At 43.3% G+C, this 27082-nt stretch overlaps 1 protein-coding gene across 1 annotated transcript; it reads left to right on the forward strand.

Moving 5' to 3' along the window:
• The first annotated feature begins 348 nt into the window (after nt 1-348).
• Nucleotides 349-27082, forward strand: LOC142774813 (AP-1 complex subunit mu-1). The gene is made up of 10 exons (XM_075875920.1): nt 349-525; nt 786-840; nt 3854-4010; nt 7089-7156; nt 7432-7834; nt 12807-12949; nt 14362-14433; nt 17259-17417; nt 19603-19728; nt 26945-27082. The coding sequence occupies exons 2-10, from the start codon at nt 799-801 to the stop codon at nt 27041-27043; spliced, it is 1269 nt and encodes a 422-aa protein (XP_075732035.1). The 5' UTR covers nt 349-525; nt 786-798; the 3' UTR covers nt 27044-27082.

A 27082-nucleotide genomic window follows, 5' to 3' on the forward strand; every position in this document is an offset into this window, starting at 1 on the left:
AAATTGTAAAACCTTAACACGTGCTTGTGATTTAATAATAAAACACAAAAAATGTTGAGTTCGTAATAATTTTTATTGTTCTTTATGTCACCTATGAACAAATACAAAAAATAACAAATAGTTTTTTTAACGTTATTAATTTTAATGCTCTTTAACTGAACTCAAGTTATTTAAAGTACTTATTTTTGATGTATAAGTGTTAGGTAAATTTTTTTTTTTTGCAAACAACTAAACGGCTTAAAAAAGTCTATAGCAATGAAAACGAAACACGTGAAGTTTGAAGCCAAGCCAAGCCGCTCAAGTCAAGTGGCTTCCAGCGCTATTTGCCGGACTCCTTTGGCAGCGGCTGTCGGAATCCGTGGGATTTTCATTAGATGCCCAGTTTTGAGCGTGCCGTCGGCTCCACGTCGTGTTTTTCTGCCATAAATGCGGTTTGAAAAACGCGACGCATTCCCGGCGGCTTTCCCGTGAAGGCCCTGCGACCTAGGGGACCACTCGATTGCTTCTTCACGGTCACCGCCAGCGGTATGTATCGATTCCTGTGGTCGTTTTTATGATGCTGCCCGTATCCGCACAACGACGCCGCGATTTGCTGTCACTCTCGCTCATCACGGCACTCTGATTGCATGCGAAGGTGTCATAACAGCGCTTTCGCGATTCGGCTTGAACTTCTAGCGGTTGCAGTCGCGTCAGCAGGCTGTTCGCTTTCGCGTTACACGGAGTTGCGTTCTGCCTCTCGGCTTTTCGTGCTACATCGCATGTATTTCCTGGTTATGTCTTTTCAGATAATCCGGCACCATGTCTGCTTCAGCCATTTACATACTGGACCTGAAAGGCAAGGTAGGTAACAGCTTGCATATTGTCAACGGCGTTTCTTCTTCGGTGCCGAGCTTTCGTATTAGACTCTCGCGATCGCCACGGCAGCGCAGGAAGCACGGCACACGCGGTGCTTCAGCCTTGATCATCGACATCGCGAGCCGACTGCTCTAGTTACTGTCGCGGTGTAGCTGTACGATATGTGATTGACACGGCCGTGGCGTCGAACTTTCGGTGTTTGCAGTGGGCGTGGTCTCGCTGACGTATGCTCGAAGGAGCTACACGCGAGATCGAAACCGAGTTTGGGCGGGCTGGTACAGGGTCAGCTGGCGCCCGTTCGTTGCAAGACTGCAGCTCGGAACCGCATAGACCGGAAAACGAAAGAAAGTGACTGATTCGTACCGGACTGCTAGCGTCTGTAAGCTTGTTAAGAATAACACTACCGGATGAAACAATTTCTCGGTTAAGAAACATTTTGATGATCGCTTGAAGTATTTTACCCTTCGGCAGTGAAGTAGATTGGCTTATGAATTCGTTTCTCCTATCTGTGATAGCCTCGTCAAAATGAAACCTTAATATTATCTTAGGCATTTCTTGCCCATTTTCACATATGTGTCGGAGGCGCGCACCATCTGTGTAGCATAGTTGATCAGAATGTCAAGTTTTTGGAATAACACTGACGAACCGTAAGTTAGAGAACAATTTGCAGCTCATTCACATACTGTCAGCAAACTTACCGGACAGCATAACATACCTGAAAAATAGTTGGGATCAGTGTTCACAGAAATCTGCATCTGTCTTCGCATCTACCGTGGTGAACTACGAAGCAAGTTGTACTATTTAACTGGGGGACACAGGTTTGAACCTGAGCTGCAGACACCACATTTTGATGTGTATGAAATGTAAGCTTTAATGTGCTATAAGCACATAGTGGAAAAAAATCGATGGATCTCTAGCCTGTGTTACGCCTCATAATCATGTTGTGGTTTTGATGCACAAAGTATTTGGAATTAATTATCCATACTTCACGAATACTGTACTCTTGTTGCTGAAAGTGAGGTTGTAGTTGTTGATAACCTACAACTATGGCCCTTCGCTCATGCAGATAAATGTTACAATGCTTGTGTACTGAGCATTTTTGTGCATTTCAAGGAGGTAGTCAACATTATTTCTATTCCTCTTCATCAGATTTTATTATAGCTGACATGATCATTTAGGATGCTGAAGGGTCCCTTGAATGGTTTTTCAAAATAATGAAAACATCACCTACAAGTGGATGAAGTTGTTTTGCACTGCAGTAGTATCAGCATTTGGTATTTAGGTAGGTATAAGCATTTAGAGGCTACTTTCCTTTCAAGCAGCGTCTTTTACTTCTCGGCTTCGCCGAGTGGTTGGCAATGAGCTACGACTTTCACGATGCTCTGCCAGCACAGTGTAGATGTTGAAGACTGCCATCCATGTTTGACTTGTTTGTTCTTCCTCCGCCAAGTGCGGTCGCAAAGTGGCTGTTGAGGTTATTCCTTTCATTGCAAATGCCCAGCAGCCAGTCATATCTGTCTCTTGAGCAACGTTTCAAAACAATGCCACATACCAAAACAGGGCAGGTGAAAACTCCGCTTTGCAGTGAACAGCTGTATGTAATGATGCACATGCTTTAGTCAGTGTAAGAAATTTAATGCCTCAGCTAGAGTGCTTAAATTGGTCTGCTAATAGTATTGAGTATGTACATTATCAACTCTTTTTGTGGAAGTTGATTTAGAACCCTTCATTCACTCTTTCGTTTTCATTCAAAGAAACACAGGGGGGGGGGGGGGTTGAAATAGGTGAACCTCTTTTCTAACACAAGCTTCCATTTGTTTACTAGAAAATACTGTTTGCATTCAGCAGCTGTAATTGCAGACTTAAAATGAAGTATTCATACTTGAATACAGACTTACAATGTTTGTTATATCCAACATTTAAATCTGTTTCATTGCAGATGCCTGTATTATACCATGATGTGATACACCTTTTTTTTTTTTACACTTAAGGCAACTCATCTAGTTTATTGTTTCGTATGCTACATTTGTAGGCGTTTGGCATACATGGCAGATGCTTTGTAACAAAAACACAAGCTTGAGCTGGTAGGTTTGAATGTCATGTCACAAATAAGGAACAACACAAAAGATAACAACTCAGAAGAAAGCAAATAATGGCAACTTCTTTCTTTTCCTATTCCTCGTTTTTTTTGCACTGTACTGCATAAGAAAACACATTCTTTGCCTGTTGTCTTGCACTTTTCTGGCCAGGTTATTCTCTTGCCAACCCTGGGCATGTTCGACCATCATTACATTCTCTATATTTGGCGTCAGACTACGGTTTTCCAGAACAGAAGTTGGCTGCTTTTCCTATTAGGTCAGAAATGCTAGCATATATGCACAGAATAGCAATTTTCCCAATGCTTGTCTGTTGCATGCTGCTGCTTTGAGATAGACGGCACTTGTGTAATGGAATGTTTCACATCTTTAGGGATCAGCTTTATTTAAACAAGTTCAGTTCAACATATTCGAGACCGATTCCTTGTAATAAAACAAGTTGGGCTACTTTTTTTCATCAAAGTGGCACAAATCTATCCTGCTCTCACACACACACACAATTATTTCACCACTATTCGACGCACGATTGCACTTAAGATGTTGGCTGACTCATAACACATTTCAGGACCCAAAATGATGCTGAACAGCAACTTTAAAGTGCTGTATATAACATAGTTTTTAGGCACTTCATTATCTATTTACCATCAATGTTAAGCAACTAATTCAGCATGCCAACTGTTTGCTGTAAATAATAATAATTTACACTGTTCATGGTAGTTACGCAATCTTGTTTGCATCTGCAACTTTTCATATAATTTCACCTTTGTTTGTTACTTTATTGCAGTGAATCCTACAAATTTATTTTGTGCTTGTTGTTGTGAATCCAATTCACCGCAGCGGGTGTGAACTTCTGATTGTCTTGGCTAACAACGACCACTTTCGTTGGGCTGTTGCCTGTGCAGGTGCTGATATCGCGCAACTACCGTGGAGACATAGATATGACGTGCATTGACAAGTTTATGACCCTGCTCATGGAGAAGGAGGAGGAAGGATGCGTGACGCCCATCCTTCGGCACTCGGACATTGCCTTCATGTACATCAAGCACAACAACCTCTACCGTATCCTTTATTGACGCACGCCACCCCTGAGGTTCATATTGTTCGTGAATTCAAGTTGGAGGCAGGCATGCAAATAAACAAACAAAATAGACAGAACGAGATTAATCCCGTCTTACTAAACTGATGAGTGTTAGTTTGGTATGGGACATAGAACACATGCAGCAGAGGACGAGCGCTAAATTTTATTGCTAAATCGCGGGGGGCTGTTTCTCGATTTCCTGTATCAAATGTGGGCTTTTGCATGAAATTCTCGTAAGGTACATTAGTCCAATCTGTTTGATCTGTACATCCCACCTGCAGCATCTCTCAGTTTTGCACTGTAAATGTATATTTTTTTATTTTGGGCATACACAATTACAGGGTTTGCCCATGAGGTAAGGCAGAACGAGGACTTAAGCCTCCTGGCAAGTCCTCACCACACTGGGGCAGCAGAAGCAACAGATCTAGAAACAACAAATCATCTTGGTAACAAAATAAATAAACAGGAACATAATCATTGTTATAGCAAGCATGTAATCACCAGCTACAATAATATAAGTAATGACAGCAATAACATGATGTACTAATGCAATCACAGTATAAAGAAGCATAAGTGCAAGAAAAGCAATAATTCACAAGAGAAATAATTAGTTATAGTAGCAGCAGTACTATATTCAATATTGCAACACAATCGAGTGATTTTTACGGGGCATCTTTTAACAAATTTCTACAAGATAGCTGCGTCCGGAGCAAGACAAATATTTATTAATAATTGTTTGAATTCTCGAATATTTGAACATGTATTCATGTTCCAGCAACTGTGGCTGTTAATGCAGCTGGTAAGTAATTCATATTGAGCGCGAACAGCAGGAGAGGCAAACCGAATGCAAGTAGCGCTTGTGTGCGCCGTTTCCGTCTGTGTGCTGACTCCCAGGCTGTTCATGTTATAGCAACAAAACAGGGTGCTTTACCGCCCTAACAGCTTCTCTGGTGCACTAGTGTGAAATGTTGTCAATTAAATAATTGCTTTAATTTTTAATAGCACTGCCTGTATACTCGCAAGTATACAGGCAGTGCTATTTAATATTAAGTTAGACAAGAGTTATTTTCTGACGACTTGCTTCAGTTTCAGTTTTATTAGGCACATAGGCATCATGTACGTAGCACTTGTATACAGATGAGAACCCGAGAGTATAAATACTGAAAACGGGACCCTCAGGTAAAACTACGACAAAAGTGAAAACAATTGGCAGAAGATTAGCAGGTGGCAATAACAATCTCATACAAGACAAAACAAGCAGCAACATGCTAGAATAGTTCAAATAAAAATTAAATAATACAATGAAACAAAAAACGCATTGCAATATATAGTGTAAAAAGCAATGCAACGCAAAGTCAAATAAGACACACAGAAATAATATGAAATAAAGTAGGAAATGTGCACAAAATAAATGAAAAGAAAAAAGAAAAAAATGTCAATTTTCACATAGAAAACTGATATAAACACAAAATAAACAAGGACAAGTGGGAAAAAAATCATATACCATAATTAAGGTGAGCAATGAGAAGTTAAAAGGAAAGATTTTATTGATGATCTGAAAAGTGAAAATGAGAGCAAAAATTTGTGTTCAACCGGCAAACTACTCCAAACATGAATGGTAGAGAACATAGATGTTTTCTTACCATAGTTAGTGTGAATGCAAGTGTTGTCTAGCATTGTGTTACTGTTAAAGAACAGACTTTGACAAGTAAGCAAAGCATGGAACAAGTAAAATCTTTCATAATTACTTCAGTAAAAAAAATCATAATAACAGTAGTTATCTTTATTTTCACTGGAAGATGTCTAGTTTAGCGAGGGATAGGGAAGTGCTTTTGAAAGCATTCAGTGGTTTCGTTGTGTTCTTAGCTGCATACAGTGCAAGAACTGCTTGTAAATGGTTCTTGCATCGTTTCTCTCTGATCACTCCTGCAACACTGACTGAGTGAAGCAGATAACAGTGAGTGAGAGCCCTTATGGTAGGATTAGTCAGGCATAGTGAGCAAGTCCCTTTTTTTGTAGCACAAGCTACGCTGGCCAAAGTTGAGCAGTTTCGCATGGCTTATCGAGAGCCCAGCTGTGCATCCGCGAGGAGCAGTGACGTCTCACGGCGCGCAACTGGCACGCCGGAGAAGGCCTGGAAGCTCCTGGAGAAACGTGTGTTGCTAGAGGGCTAGCGCATGACTCGCATGAGCTCACTTGCCAGTCGTCCATCCGACTGTCCGTAGCTCACGTAATGTAAATCCTGGCATGTCTGAGCTAAGCCTCTGCTATTTTTTGCTGCATAATTTCAACTCGTTACCACTAATTAGCTGGTGTCAGTTAATTTTATGGTGTGAGTCTTTGCACAAGGGAGATTTGTGGTCAGAGTGAAGAGTTTTATGATATAGGAGTTTTCCGGGTATCTAGCATTGGATAAATTGACGACAGGACGAAGCAACCCAGATGGTATTTTCTGGAGTGGCCTTGGCCCTGTAATGAGCCTAAGAGAAAATATTTGATGATAGTGGTGTTCTTTTAGTTCTTCAATATTGCTTTGCGCAAGGGGTTTGTAGGCAGGAGTACTACTATACTGTTTCTCTTTTGATATGTTGCACAACGGTTTTTGGATGCTTTGGTTTTGCATAAACTTCCAACCAAGAAAACCAATTCTGTTTCTATCTAGCCATTGTAGTAACCTTGAGAAATATAAATATTTTGGTTCGGTATCTCTAAGCTTTCTGATACGGAGTAGCAAGTGCCAGCAGGAAGCGTGGCTGCCGCCAGTTATCTAACATGCGCAATAGGATACTGTGTAGCATATTTTGTTAAGACAGCGAAGTTCTTGGTCCTGTGAAAGCTGCAGGCTTGCAAATGTCTAGTGAATTCGTCTCAGGCAGGTAATGTATCAGGCATCGTGAAATGTTGAATAGTATGTGCACTTGTGGCTCGTATGGCCCATTTACTTTCCATAAAACATGTCTGGATGCTTGTGACATCCTACGAAATCCCTGACTTCTTGTTTGAAGGTGCCCTACATCTAAAAAACTATGTGTGTAACCCTTGACTTGCTGCCTTTTCAGTGGTAGCGACTTCAAAGAAGAACGCCAACGTTGCTCTCATATTCGCATTCCTTCATAAGATAGTTACTGTAAGTGAAAATTCCTTATTCAATTCACTTATTCCTTTACTACTTATGCAAAGAGTGCAGTTACAACATGTAAACTTCTGCACGCTGTAAGACTGGAATTTCTTAAACGCCAGAGCTGTTTAAGCTTACCATCAATCTGTGCAGAGTGAACAGAAAACTATCATCATCATAAATCGCCAAAACTGAAAAATTTAGAGAGATGGGTTGACCCCCCCCAATTCTTTCTGGCTACACCAGTGTCTAACTAGTACTTTTGACATACATGATGCGTGCAGGTGTTCAGCGAGTACTTCAAGGAGCTGGAGGAAGAGAGCATCCGGGACAACTTTGTCATCATCTACGAGCTGCTGGACGAACTGATGGACTTTGGCTACCCGCAGACCACGGACGGCAAAATCCTGCAGGAGTTCATCACCCAGGAGAGCCACAAGATGGAGCTGCAGCCGCGGCTCCCGATGGCCGTCACCAACGCCGTTTCCTGGCGGTCCGAGGGCGTCCGCTACCGCAAGAACGAGGTTTTCCTCGACGTCATTGAGTCGGTCAACCTGCTCGCCAACGCCGGCGGCAGTGTGCTGCGCAGCGAGATTGTGGGCTGTATCAAGATGCGCGTCTACCTCTCGGGCATGCCGGAGCTTCGACTGGGTCTCAACGATAAGGTCCTCTTCGAGAGCACTGGCCGTGAGTTTCAAAAGCCAATACACCTTCTTCTGAAACTGTGGGTGATTTCTTAAAGGTTTGTCATTGTCATCATTATTGGCTTATTTTGTGTTTACTGCCGGAGGAAGGCCGCTCCCAATAATCCCACGTATACCCCATCTTGCATGACCTGATTCTATTTTACCGCTGCAAACTTCAATACGTGTTTTCTCCTTTCATCTAACTCGCTGCCATTCCCGGCTCTTGCCCAATCCTCAGTATCAGTTTCATTGTTCAGGCCAACAACCGCTTGTAGTTCTTATGCATTACTTGGCCAATTCATGTTAATTGTTTTTGCTTCACCACAGCTAGAAAGTACCTGTTACCTCTGTCTTTTCGCTGGCGATTCTGCTGTTGTTCAGTCTCTTAGGTTGTTCCGTAGTTTCCTTGGTAACCTCCATGTTTAAGTTCCGTTAGTTCGAATGTTTGTTGTTTGAGAGGGCTTGCCATATGTGATCCAGCCCATCTTCATTCGCTGTCCCATTTCTTCAGGCTGTAATAAGGCATCAGAGCAGCATCTGTGTATCCTGTCACTGGAGGCATGTAATATATGAAAGCCTTAACCTCCTCATCAGATACTTGCCTTGAAAAGTGTAGCATGGTGTACAAAAACTCACTTGACCTCAATAAAAATTCGATTATAAAAATGAAGATTTGAACCGGAATCAAACTCGGGTTTTATGCATGGCAGTCAAGTGTTCTACGGCACAGCCACAAGAACGCTTGAAACTACTTTAGAATTAGAGAAAGATCTAATACAGGCGTAATGTCGGGCACGAAGTAGCATTATCAGATGAATTACAGTCGAAGTTTTTTATAAGAGACACTGATGTAAGAGACAAATGGGTATAAAAGACACCAGTGTGCCAACAGTAAAATACGGGTTGATAAGACAATGCATACATTGTACCCTGCTTATAAAAAACACCTCATATAAGAGTCAAGAATATCTGCCCGGAGCATGCCTGTTATAAAAGGGTTTAACTATATTGTGTTGCACAAGTGTAAAATTGTAATGGGCATTGCACCATGTTAACTGCGTTATGAATGGGTGGCTGAAAGGTAACATCTCATTTCTAAGAGCTGAGCTGTAATTCATCATCATGATCAGCCTGCAGCATTAACAAAAACGCTGGCCATGAAAGTGTACTCATGCTCCAATCATGATGGATTTCGCTTTGAATTGTCTTAGGCACACTCACGAGGACCATGTGAGTTTTTGTATGTTTTGGTCTTCTCTTTCACTGTTTCACTGTACCTGCACATGAATGGTGAGCCGGAGACATCCTCTTTTTGTCCTCTTTGTGGGCAACGCTATGTGTCCATATAAAATAAAATGATGATAAGATGATTAGCTTTTATGCTCCCCACAGTACTGTACAGTATGCTGGATCTACGACATGAAAAACTGTGAAGATTTTTTGTTCCCCTCTTCGTGTCAGATGATATGTTTGATTCTATGGCAAAGTTTGTGCATGAAGGGCTTAATGACTAGAAATACCGTATTTACTCGCATAATCCTCGCACTTTTTTTGCCGAAAAAGGGATGCTAAGTTGGGGGTGAGAGAATTACGCGGGAAGAACTTTTCACGAGAACGTACCGAGCGAAAAAAAAAAAATCGAAGTGGCCGCAAATCGGGATTCTCTCATCAGCAACTAACGGCAAGCTTTGAGAAGAACTAATTAAGAGTTAGCTCAACAATAAAAGCAGAGGTTCAACACAAGGCAAGATTTATTTGAGACACAAAAAGTGCAAGCAAATAGTCGAGAATTAGAATACCATATGCAAATCTTGTGGGCGTTGCGGGCGTAATGGTAGCGTCCATCGCTCAACAGGAGCCCTCAAAAGGTAAGCGTAGGACGTCAGTATTGGGCTTATGGCTATTTAACAGAATCGTCCACAGTTTTCTTCTGACGAAATAAAGTTTACCATCAATCCCACTTTTAGGCCCACGGCAGGCCCAACGCGTCTTGGTGGCTTTCAGCTGCCGTCACCAGTAGCGATCACAAAACTCGTAGACTCCGAAGGGCCTACCAATGGCCCTGTTGCCGTCGTTTAGTGCCATTGTCATCTATCACTTGCAACTTGAAGCAGCCGTGTAGCTTCAGTATCACATCATAACGTGCCAAGATTACCGACACAGCATACAAAACACGCCGCAACGCGCACTGGCCACTTCGGCTTGATTTGGATTGGATTGAATTTGCGTGCAATAGTATGCTTGATGCTTAAGAGATGGTGCCAAATAGCGCACGCTATCATCATCAGTGGCTGGAACGAGCAGACGACATTATTGCGGCAGTTTTCGGGGGTGCGATAATTACTCGAGAAAAAAAGAAATCGTATTTTTCTTGGGCGATGTGGGGGGTGCGAGAATTATGCGAGTGCGAGGATTACGCGAGTAAATACGGTACTATTTTTTGGGGATAATGATCCATTATTGGCTCTTTTAATGAACTGATGTGCTTTAAAGATATTTTTAAGAACCATAACAATTGCTGTAAGGCTTGTTTAGAAAAGAAAGGTATTTTGTTGACTATTATAAATCACCAACTTTATTCATTGGACTACACAGGGAGTATGAAAAAATACTTTCTGCTACTCCACTAACACTGTACAAAATATGGCTGCCTTCCATCAATATATAATGGCACTCCATACATGATACTTCTCGCAGAGCTATCTCATTCCGTGTCCAATAAACCCTTGTTCTTTAGCCAGCGTTCTTTTTACACTCATTTTATTGCAAGTGGCAAGCACAAAAGTGTGCCAGAAATTATTTGCTGCCATCTAATTCCAAACACTTGAATGAGAGCGAAGACACAACTATGGCTGCTGGCAGCTATCTCATCACAAGGAAAATGCCTCTTAGTAGCTTCCATTTCTAATGCAACAATGTACCCTTGATGTACCCAAGTCGAAAAGTAGGAATCACTCGTGGGAAGCTACAGTTGCCAACTGCCCCTAAGGCAATGGTGACTGTAGATGGGTTTTGTGGGCCCCCGAAAATCACTTCGTGATTTTCGGGGGTCCACGAAACCCATCTTGAAAAAAAAAAAGGGAGAAGACTACACTAGTTGTGTTAAAGGGAAACACTGAAACTGGTCAATCTTAGGGGCTTAACGTGGCCTGCTTGGATGATCCTACATCTTCTCTTGGATTAGACGAAGTAGAGTCGAGCCACAGCCCATCGCAGATCATGCAAGCACGTCCAAACTCCGGCGCCAGAACTAGCTTGCAAAGCTGGCTGTGCGCCTGATTTACATGTCATGATTTACATTTCATGGTCCTGCTGCTTTTGCGCTGGTTTTGTTCGCATGACATGTTGCAAAACTGGTATGGTATGACATGATAGCACGGTGAACACAAGCGACAAACCCTAAAATAAAAATCATGACATGCGTGCCATGTAACATGACTAGATGTCTCAATCATGATGCGCTCGCGGCCGTTTCGATAACTTCACATGTGCCAAATTCGGTATTACATGACGCGAACGGACGACATGGGTTAATGACACATCGAAACATGATATTCATTACATGTGTGTCATGTAACAACATGACTACATGCCACACTCATTATGAGCTAGGGGCTGTTTCGCTAGCTTCACATATGCCAAATTTGGTACTAGTGACGTCAATGGATGACGAAGGTATATAACTGGTGCAAGCATAATAATCATGAGATGCATGTCATGTAAGAACATGACTACATGCTACAGTCAATGCGCCAATACATTTCATTGTGACCCAGCGCACGTGTGCTCCGGCGTTCGTTTCGTAGCGTCACGCCAGGCGCCGGTCCTGCCATATACTTGCAGGTGCACGCCCCGCTGTGTTGCTTTGATGCATGCGCATTTCAGTGCGTCTGGCGTCCCTCCGTCATGAAAAGAGGCAGACGCAGTGCTGTCTGGCTAATGCATTGGCGCGAAATGCAGCATGTTGCATTTCGTGCCTGTTGCTGTCGGGTCACGTCGACGTATGCTGCTCACGCCTGGCGTCAGACTATAGAGTGCTTGCGTTTTGCTCACATAGCGTCGCTGTGCCCAGCGTGCGTGCGTGTCAACGTTACGTTGGAGTATATTGAGTCCTTCATGATGCGCTCGCGACCGTTTCGCTAGCTCCACATATACCAAATTTGGTGTTACTTGACGTCAATGGTTGACGAAGTAGCTTGACACATACTAAATTTGGTATCACGAGACGTAAATAGATGACGAAGGGAAACGACACATCCAAACATGATAATTATGACACGGAAGTCATGTACGGCACAATTTACCCCCACCTCGTAACATTGTGCTGATATTAAAGTTACATATCAACTTTCCTCATTTGTGCTTCGCATATCATCGATTCTCACTGTACGTGGGATCTGCCTTTTTTTTTTCAGTAATTTGTAGCTTTGCCTCTGGTAATGCAAAAATTCAATCATAAGTGCTCTAATGCATCTTATAATTAATGCCAGCATCGTTTATTCAAAACGATTTCACGTTAGTTTGAAGTGCCTGCCTAAGTACCGAAGTGCCTACCTAAGGGCAGCGCTTGGGACTTTGTACGCTCAAGCTTCAGTGACGCTGAAAATGCTCTTTTAAAATAGGGGGACCCGCGGGCAGTGAAGAATTAAACGATGGGGGTGCTTTGAGCTGTCCCTCTCAAAAAAAAAAGAAAAAAAGCAGTCCAGGTGTAATCAGTCAAATCCATCTTTAGAGCAGCCCAGCAACAGAGCGAGAGGTGTGATGAAGAATAGTCCTTGCAGGGTGCCGGCCGGGTATCGTGCGTGCCACACAAGTTTTCTCTGACATCGGCAATACTCACCTAACTCATCGAACACATCCTAACAGAAGAGTCGTCGATTGGTGCTGATAACTCAGATGAGCGCTCACCCTTACTTGCACGTGGCTAATATTTGGTGAGACCGCTAATGACGGTATTACTGTCCTGCATGCAGGGGGCAAAAGCAAGTCGGTGGAGCTGGAGGACGTCAAGTTCCACCAGTGCGTACGACTGTCCCGCTTTGAGAACGACCGCACCATCTCCTTCATTCCACCAGACGGCGAGTTCGAGCTCATGTCGTACCGGCTCAACACCCATGTAAGTCATTTCGGCTATTCGTTCAATGGGCCTTCAGCAAGAGATCAAAGGATCAAGTTTCATAGATTATCAAGTCATAGAGATCAAGTTCATAGATCATCAAGTTTATACAGATTGGTAGATTGTCTGTTTAGTAGGGTATACAAGTGTTACCTTACTCATTGTGAAGGCTCTGTGGCTATTGGTTTTGGTTGCTGAGGAACAGGTCAGTGGTTCGATTCCTTGCCATAGCAAATTCTTTTTTTACTGGAGTGGAATGCGTATGCCTTGAAGTTTACTGCATAAGTTACTACAGAGACATCTGGTGCCGCGGTCATTCAGATGGCTGTAGGAATTATGGTTACCTTATTAATTTGTCCAATCATGGTTGCGGTTACAGCCGTTTTTCAACATTTTAGCGCACTTTTTCTGTTTTAAGCTTCCATAGGCGTGTGGGTTTTACCACGCTTTCTTTTTGAAGCTTTCATAGATATGTGGGTATCTAAACATAAAAAGGTAATAATGATTGATGGTGTTTTGTGTCCCAAAACAATGATAAGATTATGAGAGATACCGTAGTAGAGGGCTCTAAAATTTTCGGCCATCTGGTTTTCTTCAATGTGTGCTTGAATCTAGGTACACATTGTTCTGCATTCAGTTCCGCTCCCAAACATAGATAGGCACCTAATTAGTCTGTTCACAAATGTGCACTGTCTCAAAATTGTTGTGTAGATAATGCCATATCTTTTCGAAAAAGATGAGTCTGCTCATACACGGGGTTGTTTGAAACCAAGTGGACGAAATTAGGAGAAATTCGTGCGATCACCGTCATTCCCATGTTGGCTGAACTGCGATCTTCCAACATCCAATATTGCAATTGCCAGTGGCGCTGAAATTATCCCGAATTAGTTTTATGAAAACGACGTGGTGGAAAAACCCTCACGACTGCACATGAACAAAAACTCTCTTGGGCTCAAATATGTAATCAAGAGTCCTCCACTGAAGTGTGACTTGTGGCTCACTGCACGGTATTAAAATATTTTGCTTAATTCATTGTCGTTTTAAAAGAACATGCTTGGTAAGCCAGAAGTGAAAAGGATGCGAGAAATGACAAGCAATGCGAACTTTTGCTTGTCGATTCTATGCTGCTGTGGCACGTATTTAGGCAGTTCGTCTCTTCGGGCGCAGTGTTGCCCTCATAAAAAAAAATTGCTTCAATATAAATTGCAACTGAATTGTACAGTGTCAGCTTCTCTGATATGAAATTGTGCATGTGCAAAAAAAAAACAAATCAAGAAACAAGGTGCGTAATCTAATAGTGCTGAATTATATCCTCCAAAGCGATTCATTGCTTGCGTTTGTCATTTCTTCGCACGATATCAATTTGCCAGATGCCAAGCCTGCCTTCCTTGTTCTTCCGTATCAACGCGCAGGTGAAACCCCTCATCTGGATCGAGTCTGTCATCGAACGCCATGCCCATAGCAGAGTGGAGTACATGGTCAAGGTTGGTACGGCATTTCTTTAGCCTTCTGATATTTTTTGCTCATGCAGATGATAAGGTTTAAGTTTTTCCTGACCGTATTCTCTATTGGCTCACTGCGGTTGCAGCCACAGGCACTGTCCACTGACCAGAGGGAGCTGCGTTGCTCACACTGGCCTGTCTCGAGGTAGCCGAGACTGGCCGTTAAGGGCACGCAGAAAGCAGCAGCACATTCTACCCCCCTCTGGTGCGACCGCAGTAGGCCCGCTCATTTTGTATGGACCCGTTCTAACATTGCCTTTTTTTTATTCGCTAGGCTGTGTGTTTTGGCGCTGCTGCCACACTGAAAAATTCTCCTGTGCAGTGCTTCTACAAGGACCCTTGGTTTTCTTTATTCTTCTTGCTTTGTTTCCTGTCGTGATGACATAGCAGGTGATTATTTAATGGCAGTCACCAGTTGCAGGAATGTGCTTGTTTTGCTGTTTTGTGTGAGCGGTGGGAATTGGGGCGAATCGAACACTCTTGTGAAATGCACCTTAGACACAATGCCACACTCAGCAATCTATAAGATGTGTAGATGCCTTGCATTTTTGTATTAATAACATACCAGGCAGATGCCATCATTCGTAATTATTGTGAGCCTAGTGGTATCCATTAAGTAGCACTCTACAAAGCTCACAACTTTAAGATCTCTATTGAAATGTTCCATATGCCATATCATCAGGTCTGTATCATGTCCATATAGTTTGACAAAGTATGTGCAGATTGCTATAAATTCTCTAGAATTTATGCAACTACGTACAGACATGTGAAATTATTGAAATGCATGCGCAGAGCATTTCGATAAGCATGCGAGAGCACGTCTTTGTGTACCACCCACGATTTGCGAATGATGAGCAGGGAACAGCGAGCAGTGGTGTATTCACCTACAATATTCACTCATTTACTACCTGCTGTAGCTATTGCTAGTAAAATTTCACTATATTTGTCTTGTGTTGGTTAATGTTGTTGTATCTCGACTATTGAATATTGGTAAACATTGCCTAATGTTGGCACTTTGTTGTTACAACGGCAACAGGGGTAGAACTGATGTGCCACTTGCACTATTGTGTGCGAAACTTGTTTACCTGCACTGTCCTGCTAAGAACCACCGTATTGCACCAAACTCACTTATCAGCGCTATAATGCACCTCGGTACCCGAATTAAGCTGCAAGGTTTGACAGCCATCAAGTCCTATACCCAAGAACTTGTCTGAAACATCCTGTTCTTGCTTTCATTGAAACAGCTATGGTTTTGCTTTAACCAATTTTGCGATCAGCTGTGAAGGATAGCATGTGAAGTCAACCTCTCATAGGTATGTGTATTGAACAAAGCATTTTGGACATTTCACGTGCTTGTTTATTTATTTTGCTTTCGAATTGTAGTTTTGCATTTTCACTTGGGATCTTTCAATTAATCATTGCTTATGAGAAGACAGGCTTAACTAGTCATACCTTTCAATACACACTGCATACATTGTCTGCATTAGTGCTGCATAATGGGGTGCGTTTATTTCGATGCTTGCGACCCCGTGACTAGCAAACACAAAACTATGTTTAGCTTAACACGTACTGAAACTGGCGTATGATAAAGGAAATCAACTAAGCGCCTGCCGTGTTTTGCTGAATGCCACCCTTAGATCACCTAATAATTGCCATTTCGAGGGGCTTGTTATCTTGTCACACAACAAATTGGTTCAGGTTTGGCATATGAATGGCGACCCCGCAATGTACCCGCTAGAGCTGATGGTACAGAACTCCACTTATTCCGAAGGTCAGAATAGAGGACAAGAACTTCGTTCCTAGTTTGGTGTAGGTAAATCGCCAAAAATTGAAAATAAGAAATGTCGGAGCATCTCTTTGAAGCAAACCCAGACGGGATGCAAAGCAGCAGTGTTGCTCACGGGTGGTATCACAGGTTCAACGGTGCTAATGCGGGTGCTGCGGTGAGGGCTGCAAGATTCGTTTGAAGCGATGGCTGGCGTAGGTCTAGTAGGTGACACATACAGACATGTTTCAATGTGTACATTAGGCGCGCGTCAGGTATATTGTGTGTGAACTGATGAGTCGGCAGTGTAGCGAACGAACAAAGGAGGTGGCAGCTGCAGGCGCCGCGGCGAGCACGCGGCAGGCGAGGGATAAAGTGACGTCAGCGCGCACTGCAAGGGGAGCATAACATTAACGCACAGCAGTGGGGTGACCTACTTGGCACTGTGCCAACACCTGCGGCATACGGCGCATTCATTTGAAGGGACAGCGTTACGCAGTGTAGTAAAAGAGCCGCTTCGCATCTAATAAAGCATTATTTTGCCAGGCAGCGCACGAATGCAGCCATATAACTATATAAAAAGGAACAGAAATCACTGAACAAATGTAGTTGCATAGCTGAATAAGGCTATAACAAATCAGCTTAATACTTGCAAAAACTAGCATTAAACAAACATCTCTTCACAAGGGCGGCGAAGTGGTGCTACATGTACATTGAGCGCTCTTTGTGACTGCTCTAAACTTACTCGAAAACTTGCTCCAAGGCTGTTTAGAAATGTCTTTTTGGATGCTCCAAGCCTGCTATAAAAGGCACTTTTTCATGCTCCCGGGACAGTTCCCAAGCTCATGTATCCATCACTGCAGCAAGATTGTCCTAATTGAATTTGAATTCAGTGATAGCTACTCTCCCCTATACAGAGTACACATAGACAGCAACCTGATTTAGTTCTGCCTGAATTTGTTCTTGCTTCACAATGAAGTGTGTATTTGTGCGCTGTTTGTGGCAGCTGTCGCTGACAACTGTGCTTGCGATGGCTGTGCAGGCCAAGAGTCAGTTCAAGCGCCGGTCCACTGCCAACAACGTGGAGATCGTGATCCCGGTGCCGCACGACGCAGACACGCCCAAGTTCAAGACAACCGTCGGCAATGTAAAATATGCACCCGAGCAGAATGCTGTCGTCTGGAGCATCAAGTCCTTTCCCGTATGCACCCATTTTTTAATCACTCAATCAAAAAAATTTTTTTCGTACCATAGGTTTAACTAATTGAGACAAGAATATACAGGAGAAGGTCTCATAGCACAATGCAAAAAGGGGCCTCGTGCCAGAAAACTATTTGTGCAGTTCAAAAAATGGCAACAAAGCAGCATTTAATAATCATTCATTGTTACAAAAACAATGCATATGTATAGTAAAAATGACTGCAAAAATGGCAATAAGTCACTGTTAGGTAATTATTCCTAGTTGTGGAAACAATGTAAACATAAAATAAAAATGGCAGTAAAAATGGCAACAACGTTAAGTAATGATGCATATCTATAGAAACAACGCAAACATACTTGAGTATGTTTATATGTTGTATTTTTGCTTGTATAACCCGCCCCCACCCTTAATTCACACCTCCCCACACGGAAAAAATATTTAAATAAATATCTCCATGTATTGCCATAAGATTGTTTCTTGCATTTCCTGAGAGGTAGTGCTAGGAGGCCAACTTGCAGGGCAAGACTTGTGTATAATTCACAGCTTTGAATACTTTGTATGTTTTGTGTGGATTATTTTTGAAACATTATGAACCTGCCCTTTGCTTTATAGTGTCTTGGTTGGTCAAACACTAGTGTTTCAGGTTAACACTGACTGTTGGAAAAACAGCATAGTGCACTGACAAAAATTATCAGAAGATGTTTACTCGACTGTATTCAACAGCGGGCTGTGAAAATGCACTCACCTAAAAGATAATCATAAAATAATTTAGCCCACAGCAATGTTATTTCCTAACTTTATCATTACCACTTTTGCTGGAATAGATTAGCGAATAAGTTATACAAACAAAGGCAGGGCAGAGCAAAGTTTGTGAATATCACTGAATGAACGCACTCCCGTAATAGACGCCATCTCCCAATTACAGTCAAAATCTGTATTTTTTTTCTCCCGCATAATTAACGCACCCTCTACATTCGTCCGCTGCAGTCCCGCTAACAGACTCCTGGCGCCTCTTTGCCTATTGGACATTTTTTTATTTTTTTTATTATTATGCCAACTCCATTTGGCACCCATGGCTCGTTTTCTCCCTTCCTTTGCCCCCTGACGTGCGCTGTATTGTTCTTTCTATCTGCACGCAGCTCGTCCCCTGCCTTTTTTTATTATCCGTGTGCCAAAGCGGGCTTCACCAAAGCATGTGCCCAAAAGGGTGCGAGTGTAAAGACATCGCAGCGGATAAGCACACAGCAAGCGAAGGTCACGAAACTGTCCGCGCTAACCTACGGTCACTTTCTACAAATACGGCACTTTAAGGCCCACCCACATGCATGTGATTTTCGAGCGATGATGGCAGGATTTGAGGTCGCCATGACTGTTTCGAAGAACCATTCGTCGCCATCGCCTCTAAGGTTTCTGGAAAACCAGAAAAAAATTGCTTGTCACCCAAAAAAGATTGCGATGATTTCGCAACGTAGTAGCACACCCCTCTCCCCCCGCCCCCACCCGATTCTCGCCTTGGTTGCAATTTGCTCTTCATGCCTGTTATGCGTACATACTTCAAGGAATGCAAGATATAATCTACCTTTTCTACAGTAACTTCTCATATTGACAGCTAGACGGCAGCCGTATATTGTTATTAATCTTGTCATAAATGGCTTATTTTGGATGCTTCGGTGGTAGCTTGGTGCAATGTCAACGGCAGTGGTGTGGTTGTCGTGCGATGTTGCCACGAAGTTGGCAAAGTGCGTCGTAGTGCATGCTTCTGGGCGCCCTCCAGATAACAATAGATGCCGCTGTTGCAGTTAATTGATTGTGAGAAAAAACGGTTTTATTTAGTGCGCCGGCGGCACGGGGATAGCTTGGAGTAGATAGCCCCATCAACCATCGAAGATGAATGATATGCAACAAAGAGGCTGTTTCCAAACAGAGTACGGGTTTGTCAATTGCTAAAAGCTAAGCGACCCACCTTTCTTTTCTTTCTCATTACAGCATTTTATTTTTTTAATCCTGAGAAAGTTGTATAGTTTGCCCCACATAATAAAGGCACCGCAACTTTGCTCCGGAATTTCGGGAAAGAAAAGTGCTTTCATTTTGCAAGTAAATACGATAAGTTGATCACTGCAGCTGAAAATCTACTCGAAGGGATGACAGCACCACTGAAGCAGATGGCCTCGCTGCTTTTGCGCAGGGTGGCAAGGAGTACCTCATGCGGGCGCATTTTGGCCTGCCCAGCGTTGAGAGCGAAGAGACAGAAGGACGAGCGCCAATCCAAGTCAAGTTCGAGATACCCTACTTCACAACTTCTGGTATACAGGTCAGCATGCACCGTTTTCGTCAATTTGTACAGCGAAAGCTGTTATGAGATCACAACTTGGGTCACGCGCAGTTGTCCGCGACTGCCGCCGCCGGTGTCCGTAACCACATCGCGTGAAATTAGAAAAACAAAATTGCATCAATGACACGGTGGGGCGTGAATTCGGGTCCGCGGGGTGCCAACCCATTATTCTACCACTGCGTTAAGGCTGTTTCACATGCCGCGATTGCAGCGAAAAAAATCGTTCTGTTCGCTCCATTCGCTCTGTTTGCAGCCGCTGCTAATGGTGGTTTCGTTTCACATAAACCGCGAACGGTCCGTGATTTTTGCTCTGCAACTGGAGCGGCGAGTTCTTGCCACCCTTCTTTCTGGCAGACACCGCAGAATTTTTCGAACGTTATGTAATGATTTGTGCATTACACGTGCATTATTATATCATTTAGTTTCTGTAAATGGCAATGAAGGGCCCGCGTGTTTCGATGTTTAAAAACACTTCTTATTCTAAATTAATTTTTAAATGCACAGCATTGGCCATTACTAAAACAAACACGTCGACGCTATTTCGACGGCTTAGCCGGCCCGGCCCTATTTCGAGGGGTCCCGACCAAAAATCGCACCCGCCGTTGCGACCAGAGCGAAAATTTCCAACATGTTGAAAGCTCGCTGCGGCAGGGCGAACTGGCCTTTTTTTTTTCGCTGCGAGCGAATTCGCGCACTGAAAATCGCTACTTTTTGTGTTATGTGAAACGGCCTTTACACCGGTGCTTGTAAATTTTTGGCAAACTTGCCTTAGGCTGGCTTGACCTAGCACCAGTGACACAGTGGGGCTCGAACCCAGGTCTGCTGGGTGCCAACCCAGTATTTGTGGGGTCTCGAATTGGCCAGCGCCACGCCATGCTCTTGGAGTGTACGAACATAGTAGACACGGTCGGTTCAAACCAAACAACACACATTTATTTAACTAATTTAGACGACGATATCGTCTGCCGAATCGATACATCAATCGTTATCATCATGCTAGGACATCTTTACACCATATTATCATACATTTCATGACAGACACTATAAAACGACAAACACAAAATAACGTGACAAACACAATAACACGCCCGAGGCGACGTTGCCAACGTTTGACTTACCACGAGGGCCCCCAGCGCGCGCAGCCCATGGCGGCGAGCACCGGGGACCCACGCTATAGACGACCTTCTGCGGCAACCGCCACACGCAGAATTGACTGGCTCAATTCTCAATCGCCACCAAGGCTTGCCTTCCACCAGGTGTCACCGCCTGCGCTACCACTCTACCAACCATGGTGATGATTGTGGTGCTCACTGCTCGCGTACAAAACGCCACGTATTGCCCGGCAGTTGTAACCCGAAATGCGGCTTTAGGGCGAGACACATGCGCCACGCAGGGCAAACAACTTTACAGAGGGTGTCAGCACCCCCTCATATATTACCACTGAGCTTGCCTTAGGTATTCTACTACTTAACCACATGCCCCGCCGCAGTGGTCTAGTGGCTAAGGTACTCGGCTGCTGACCCGCAGGTCGTGGGTTCAAATCCCGGCTGCGGCGGCTGAATTTCCGATGGAGGCGGAGATGTCGTAGGCCCGTGCGCTCAGATTGGGGTGCACGTTAAAGAACCCCAGGTGGTTAAAATTACCGGAGCCTTCCACTACGGCGTCTCTCATAATCATATGGTGGTTTTGGGACGTTGAACCCCACAAATCAATCAATCAAATCAACCACTTAACCACATATTCTACCACTAAACTTGCCTTAGGCAGGCTTGATGTGGGGAAAGCAATTGCGTTAATACGACTTACGAAGTGTTTTAAAACAGCGAAAGAACAACCAGTCGTCGCACAATGCGAATAGAATAATGAGGGGGTCGATCAATGCTCCAGCCCATTACAAAAGCTTGTTTTTGATCACCTATTAACTGTGGCACATACCCACTTTAGGCATAATTCCTCATCGTCGTCAGCCACTGCATGAACAATTGGCACAAAATTCCTTGCAAGTGTTTAGCGGATACCACGCTCTTCAGAAGAATGACGAAAAATAGCATAGTGAATCACAGCCTACTACTCAAATAAATTTATTGATAATGCCCTAGTGGGTACCAAGCAAGTGTGCTTGCAGTAGCTACCCTATGAGTGTTTCGAAAAGGCTCTTAAAGGTTGCTCTTCTAGCTTTTGCTGTGACTGTGCTGTGCCTTCCACGCAGGCATGGCATTTTTCGCTGAGAAGACAAATTCTTATACAGGCGCTGTCACTGGAACCAGTTTTAATAAGGCATCTTGCCTTTCTCAAGGCAGCAAATGCAGGAGAGAAGACAACTTGTCGATATGTCTGCCCCAGCTACATTACCTGGCCGAAGATTTTACAGCGGAAGCTGTTCCGAGATCACCACAGCTGTTTTTTGGCGCCTTAGCTGCCCGCCCCCACAACCGGTATTCATAACCGCTATTATGTGGAATAAGAAAAAAAAATGAACAAAAAGAAACAAAAAAATCACAGCATTAAAAAATTGCACGAAACTCTTTGAAAGTGTGTTGCGGATGCCATGCATCTTGAAGAATGACGAAGAATGGCATTGTTTAATACCGCACCACAAATTTCTAGGTCATCAGTTTCTATTAAAGTATCTCCATTATTCTAAATCTGAACAATAGTTTTTAACACCACTCAATTCCTGACCAATCCCCCATAGTGGTATGTGCCGCGGACAATAGGTGAACAAGAACAAGTATGTACTGTTGTGTACAACAAAGAGTGCTTCAACTCATAGTTTCCTGTGGTTTGTTGACGGAAACGCTGCTATCTGGTTATCTCAGAATTTCTCTTTTGTTTGTTCCTTTCTTTCTCTATGGTTTTTATTACAGTATTTCTGTTTTATTTTAAATAATTAATAAACATAGTAGTAACGCTCATCGGAATATTACGCCACGCTTTCTTGGCCAATCCCCCAGAGTGGGTATGTGCCACATTTTAGAGGAATCAAATAAAATTTTAAAAAGATTCCGAAAGGCCGCTCTTCCAGCATTCGCTGTGACTGTGCTGCACGTTTCACGTAGGCCTGGCATGTTTTTTTTTTTCATTTTCACATTTTTCCTCTTCGATTGAATGTCACAGATATTATCAAGCTTAGTTCTGATTAGGGTAGCTTTTCTCGTCTTTGGTGCATTCTCAGCCTTTACAGAAGCTACAATGTGGAAACTCCGGAGGCACTTATGTACTCTCTAACAGTTATACACGCAACACATGCAGCTCTCTTGTCCTTTTCACAAAAATGTTCAAAAAACTGTTGCCATGTAATGCCACGTGCTTTCAAAAAGCATGAGCAAAAAAAGAAACCTATCAAAAATCACAGTTTTGGCACAAGACCGAAGCAATGAATGTGATAGCAACACATCGGGCTGTTATACTAATTAAGGTTAGCAGATTTAGGAACTATACGAAAATGAGTGAACATGATCGATTGTGCTTGAATTGATCGTTATGCCACAATATCTAAACACGAGTTGTGAATAGTTGTGCGCGACATGTGACAGGAGACGTGGTGCAATTTCGGCATTGAAAAACGTGTCAAGCCACTGGTTTTCACGTCGAAGTACATTAAGATTGAAGTCTCCAGTGACTATCACCGGCACAATCTGTCGGCACACCGCACTGAAGTTGTGCAGCAAGAAGTTTACGACGTCAGTCCGCAAGGTTCCTGGTGAGATGCACACTGTTGCGCGACATTTTACCACCGCAAGCGTCACCACAACTCATCTGGGGAAGTGAATTGAGTTTGTCGGTCTAAAGTGATAGCGGCGTTGCACATTTAGATGGGAACCGAATTCACAGGCACGATAGGACGAGCAAGTTCTCGAATTGTCTTGAACTTGGTGTGAATAATTTTTTCTGTTGCTTCAGAGTGAAAGTGGAGCCAGAGACACTTTGGGATGCCCCTTTCATCCAACTGTGTGTGCTTCAGTTAACCCATCCCTCCACTGATTAAGCCATTGGACACGTAAATGTTTAGGGAAAGCATGTATGGCTTGTCCAAACAAAGTGCATGCTTCGTTCAACATTGCTTCTTTAATTCCATAGACAGTAAGCAAGGGGCAAATGGTGTATATATATATATAGGTCCCCGTTAGAAGGACAGCATGAGCGGCGTGGCCTAGATGTAGCGTGCTGCAGTGAAAGCGACAAGTCGCTAGTTCAAATCTCCAGTGGGTGCATGAAATTTTTCTTCTGCTTTATTTTTCTTTGTCCCTTCTCTGTGTGTGTGTGTGTGTGCGTGTGCGTGCGTACGTGCCTGTGTGTGTGTACACTTAAACATATGCGGGACATGACGGCAATGGCAAAAATCAGTTGAGCGTGTCCGTATATTTGCTATTTTGCTATCACAATAAAAACAAGGTTAATTGATACAAACATAACTCGGGCCACTCAGACTCATTCATGTGGCCTTTGAAAAATATGAAACAGAATACAACTGTCTTGAAAGAAAGGAACATGTATGGAGAGATTCTTTCAGTAGTCACTTGACCTTCGCAACGAGTGAACCCTCTTATTTATCAATAGCCAGTTGCCTTCTGAATTTTAAGCGCAGGTCTAACAGCTGTGCTTCAGTAGTTGCTCTGGGCAATGCTTTAGGAACTGTAAAAATGTTATAGATGTGTTGTTAGGCTGTGGTATGCTTTAATCGACGCGCATTTTGCTAGCTTTGGTAGAATTTAGCCTTGGCAATGCAATGAGGCAATCCTAGATGTTCTGACCTCGCTGATTTCACCTCCTCCACAGCTGCAGAGTTAGACAAGGAGAGCAGAAAAGTGGGTCTTAAAATTAATCTGCAGAAAACGAAAGTAATGTACAACAACCTCGGCAAAGAGCAGCGCTTCGAGATAGGTAATAGTGCACTTGAAGTTGTAAAAGACTATGTCTACTTAGGGCAGGTAATAACCGCAGAGCCGAACCACGAGATTGAAGTAACTAGAAGAATAAGAATGGGGTGGAGCACATTCGGCAAGCACTCTCAAATTATGACAGGTAGATTGCCACTATCCCTCAAGAGGAAGGTATATAACAGCTGTACCTTGCCGGTACTTAGCTACGGAGCAGAAACCTGGAGACTTACAAAGAGGGTTCAGCTTAAATTGAGGACGACGCAGCGAGCAATGGAAAGAAAAATGGTAGGTGTAACCTTAAGAGACAAGAAGAGAGCAGAGTGGATTAGGGAACAAACGGGGGTTAAGGATATCATAGCTGAAATCAAGAAGAAGAAATGGACATGGGCAGGGCATGTAGCGCGTAGACAGGATAACCGCTGGTCATTAAGGGTAACTGACTGGATTCCCAGAGAAGGGAAGCGGGTTAGGGGGAGACAGAAGGTTAGGTGGGCAGATGAGATTAAGAAGTTTGCGGGTATAAATTGGAAGCAGCAAGCACAGGACCGGGTTAACTGGCGGAACATGGGAGAGGCCTTTGTCCTGCAGTGGACGTAGTCAGGCTGATGATGATGATGATGATGACAGCTGCAGGTCGTTTCGACTTCCGAGGCATCAGAATATGTCGCCATGTGAAAGCCAGCCACGAGGCTTCATGCTTGCTGCTGCATTTTTATTATTCACTGCATAGGAAATGCACTGGAATGTGGTCGTTATAACCAATAGATCATTATATTTCGAAACATTATACGGAGGTTTAAATGTGTCCTCAAATGACCATTAAGAGTTGAAGTACCTAGAAGTAAGTGTGTTTTGTGTATGCATGGTACCTTTTATTTCATTGGTGCTTTTATTGTGATTTCTAAATGCTAGGTGTGATTAAATTTTCCAACTTTCAATTTTTCATCGGTGAACCTACACAGTGAAAAAACACTACAGTGGAACTTCGATTATACCTCCTGAGGTTTCGCGACGACCCGCATTTTACGATGAATTGGTTTTTGGTCCCGGCAAAATCCCATAGAAACAATGTATCTAAAAGCTTGATTATACGATGCATTTTCACAGCGACTCCGCATCTTACAACTTTCAGATTCCAACAGAAAGAAAATGCCACTTTTACTCGAATCACATGTTGACCAAATATTCACGAGTACAAAATGTAAGCTTGTGTACCCCAAGGAGGACTACAAGAAAAGTAGTCATGTTCATCGAATGGAAAATTTATTCTCCCGGAAGTTCATGCACGTCTACCTACGTCTGAATCGGGTGCATATGTATCTGGGCTCCTTACCTAGTCAAGCTCTATCCACATAGAGTAGGTTCAGCTGACCAAAAAGCTGACATTTTCAAATTTTCGGTCCGTGGAAAGATTTCCTGGTCAACATACGGCTGATCTCCTGCCTCTGTCACACTTGCAGTTGCTGGTTTGCGCACGCATAAGGAGACGACGCAGCTGCTTTCGGCGTGCAAAATTACAGCATGCAAAATCACCACTAGTTGCACTTCACGAGGAAACAAATTACAACGTGCACAGCTCAGTCATGCACGAACACATCGTACATAAACTCGTTGTCCGTCCCCATTATGCGATAGCGATGGCACTGCGTCTGACTCTTCTGATGGCTGGATCACGGCAACACGGTTTTGTTTTCATTTTCACACGCAGTCAATTTTCGGGCTCTATTTGTCGGTAGAAAGAAGTGCGTTGGAATTGTTTTTAATGCTGAAAATAAATATTTGCTCGGACCTCCTTCAACTAATTATTGCTGCCATTAGCTACCACGGGAAACTATAATTGAATCTACCCTCATTACAAAGGTCGAAGGTCGTGCCGTTTGTAGTCAGGCAGCCTGTACCCATTTTTCGGGCAAGGCTGAGCGTCACGGTCTATAATCTCAGTTTTTCGATTATACGACACCTGGGTTATACGACGGTTTTGCGAGGCCCCCCTAAAAGTTGTATAATCGGGGTTCCACTATACTTGCAAGGACACAAATCAGGATGAAGGTGTTTATAGTTGTAGAGTTCTGCCATAGCTCGTTGTTTAATTATATTGCTATTGCTCACCATGGCTCATGTTTTATTTCTAATTGGAAGTTCTCATATAGTCCAATACCTGTTCTGTGCTTCTGGTTTCGCCTTTTCACTCACTGAATGTGTCATCCTAGGAAATGTTTCACTTCGTGAAACCCTTGTTCCACATTCTATACGTGTTACGCCTTAGACTGGATAAAATGCAGGAACGTGACCACTGCTCGTCTTTCATGCAGGTCCGCTACCTGAAGATTATCGAGAAGAGTGGCTACCAGGCGCTTCCCTGGGTCCGCTACATCACGCAAAATGGAGACTATCAGCTTCGCACAAACTGAACACTGGTAGACAATAAACGGCAGTCAGTGTACCTCGCA

This window comes from Rhipicephalus microplus, chromosome 10 (genome assembly GCF_043290135.1).
Source record: "Rhipicephalus microplus isolate Deutch F79 chromosome 10, USDA_Rmic, whole genome shotgun sequence".
NCBI classification, from domain to species: domain Eukaryota; kingdom Metazoa; phylum Arthropoda; class Arachnida; order Ixodida; family Ixodidae; genus Rhipicephalus; species Rhipicephalus microplus.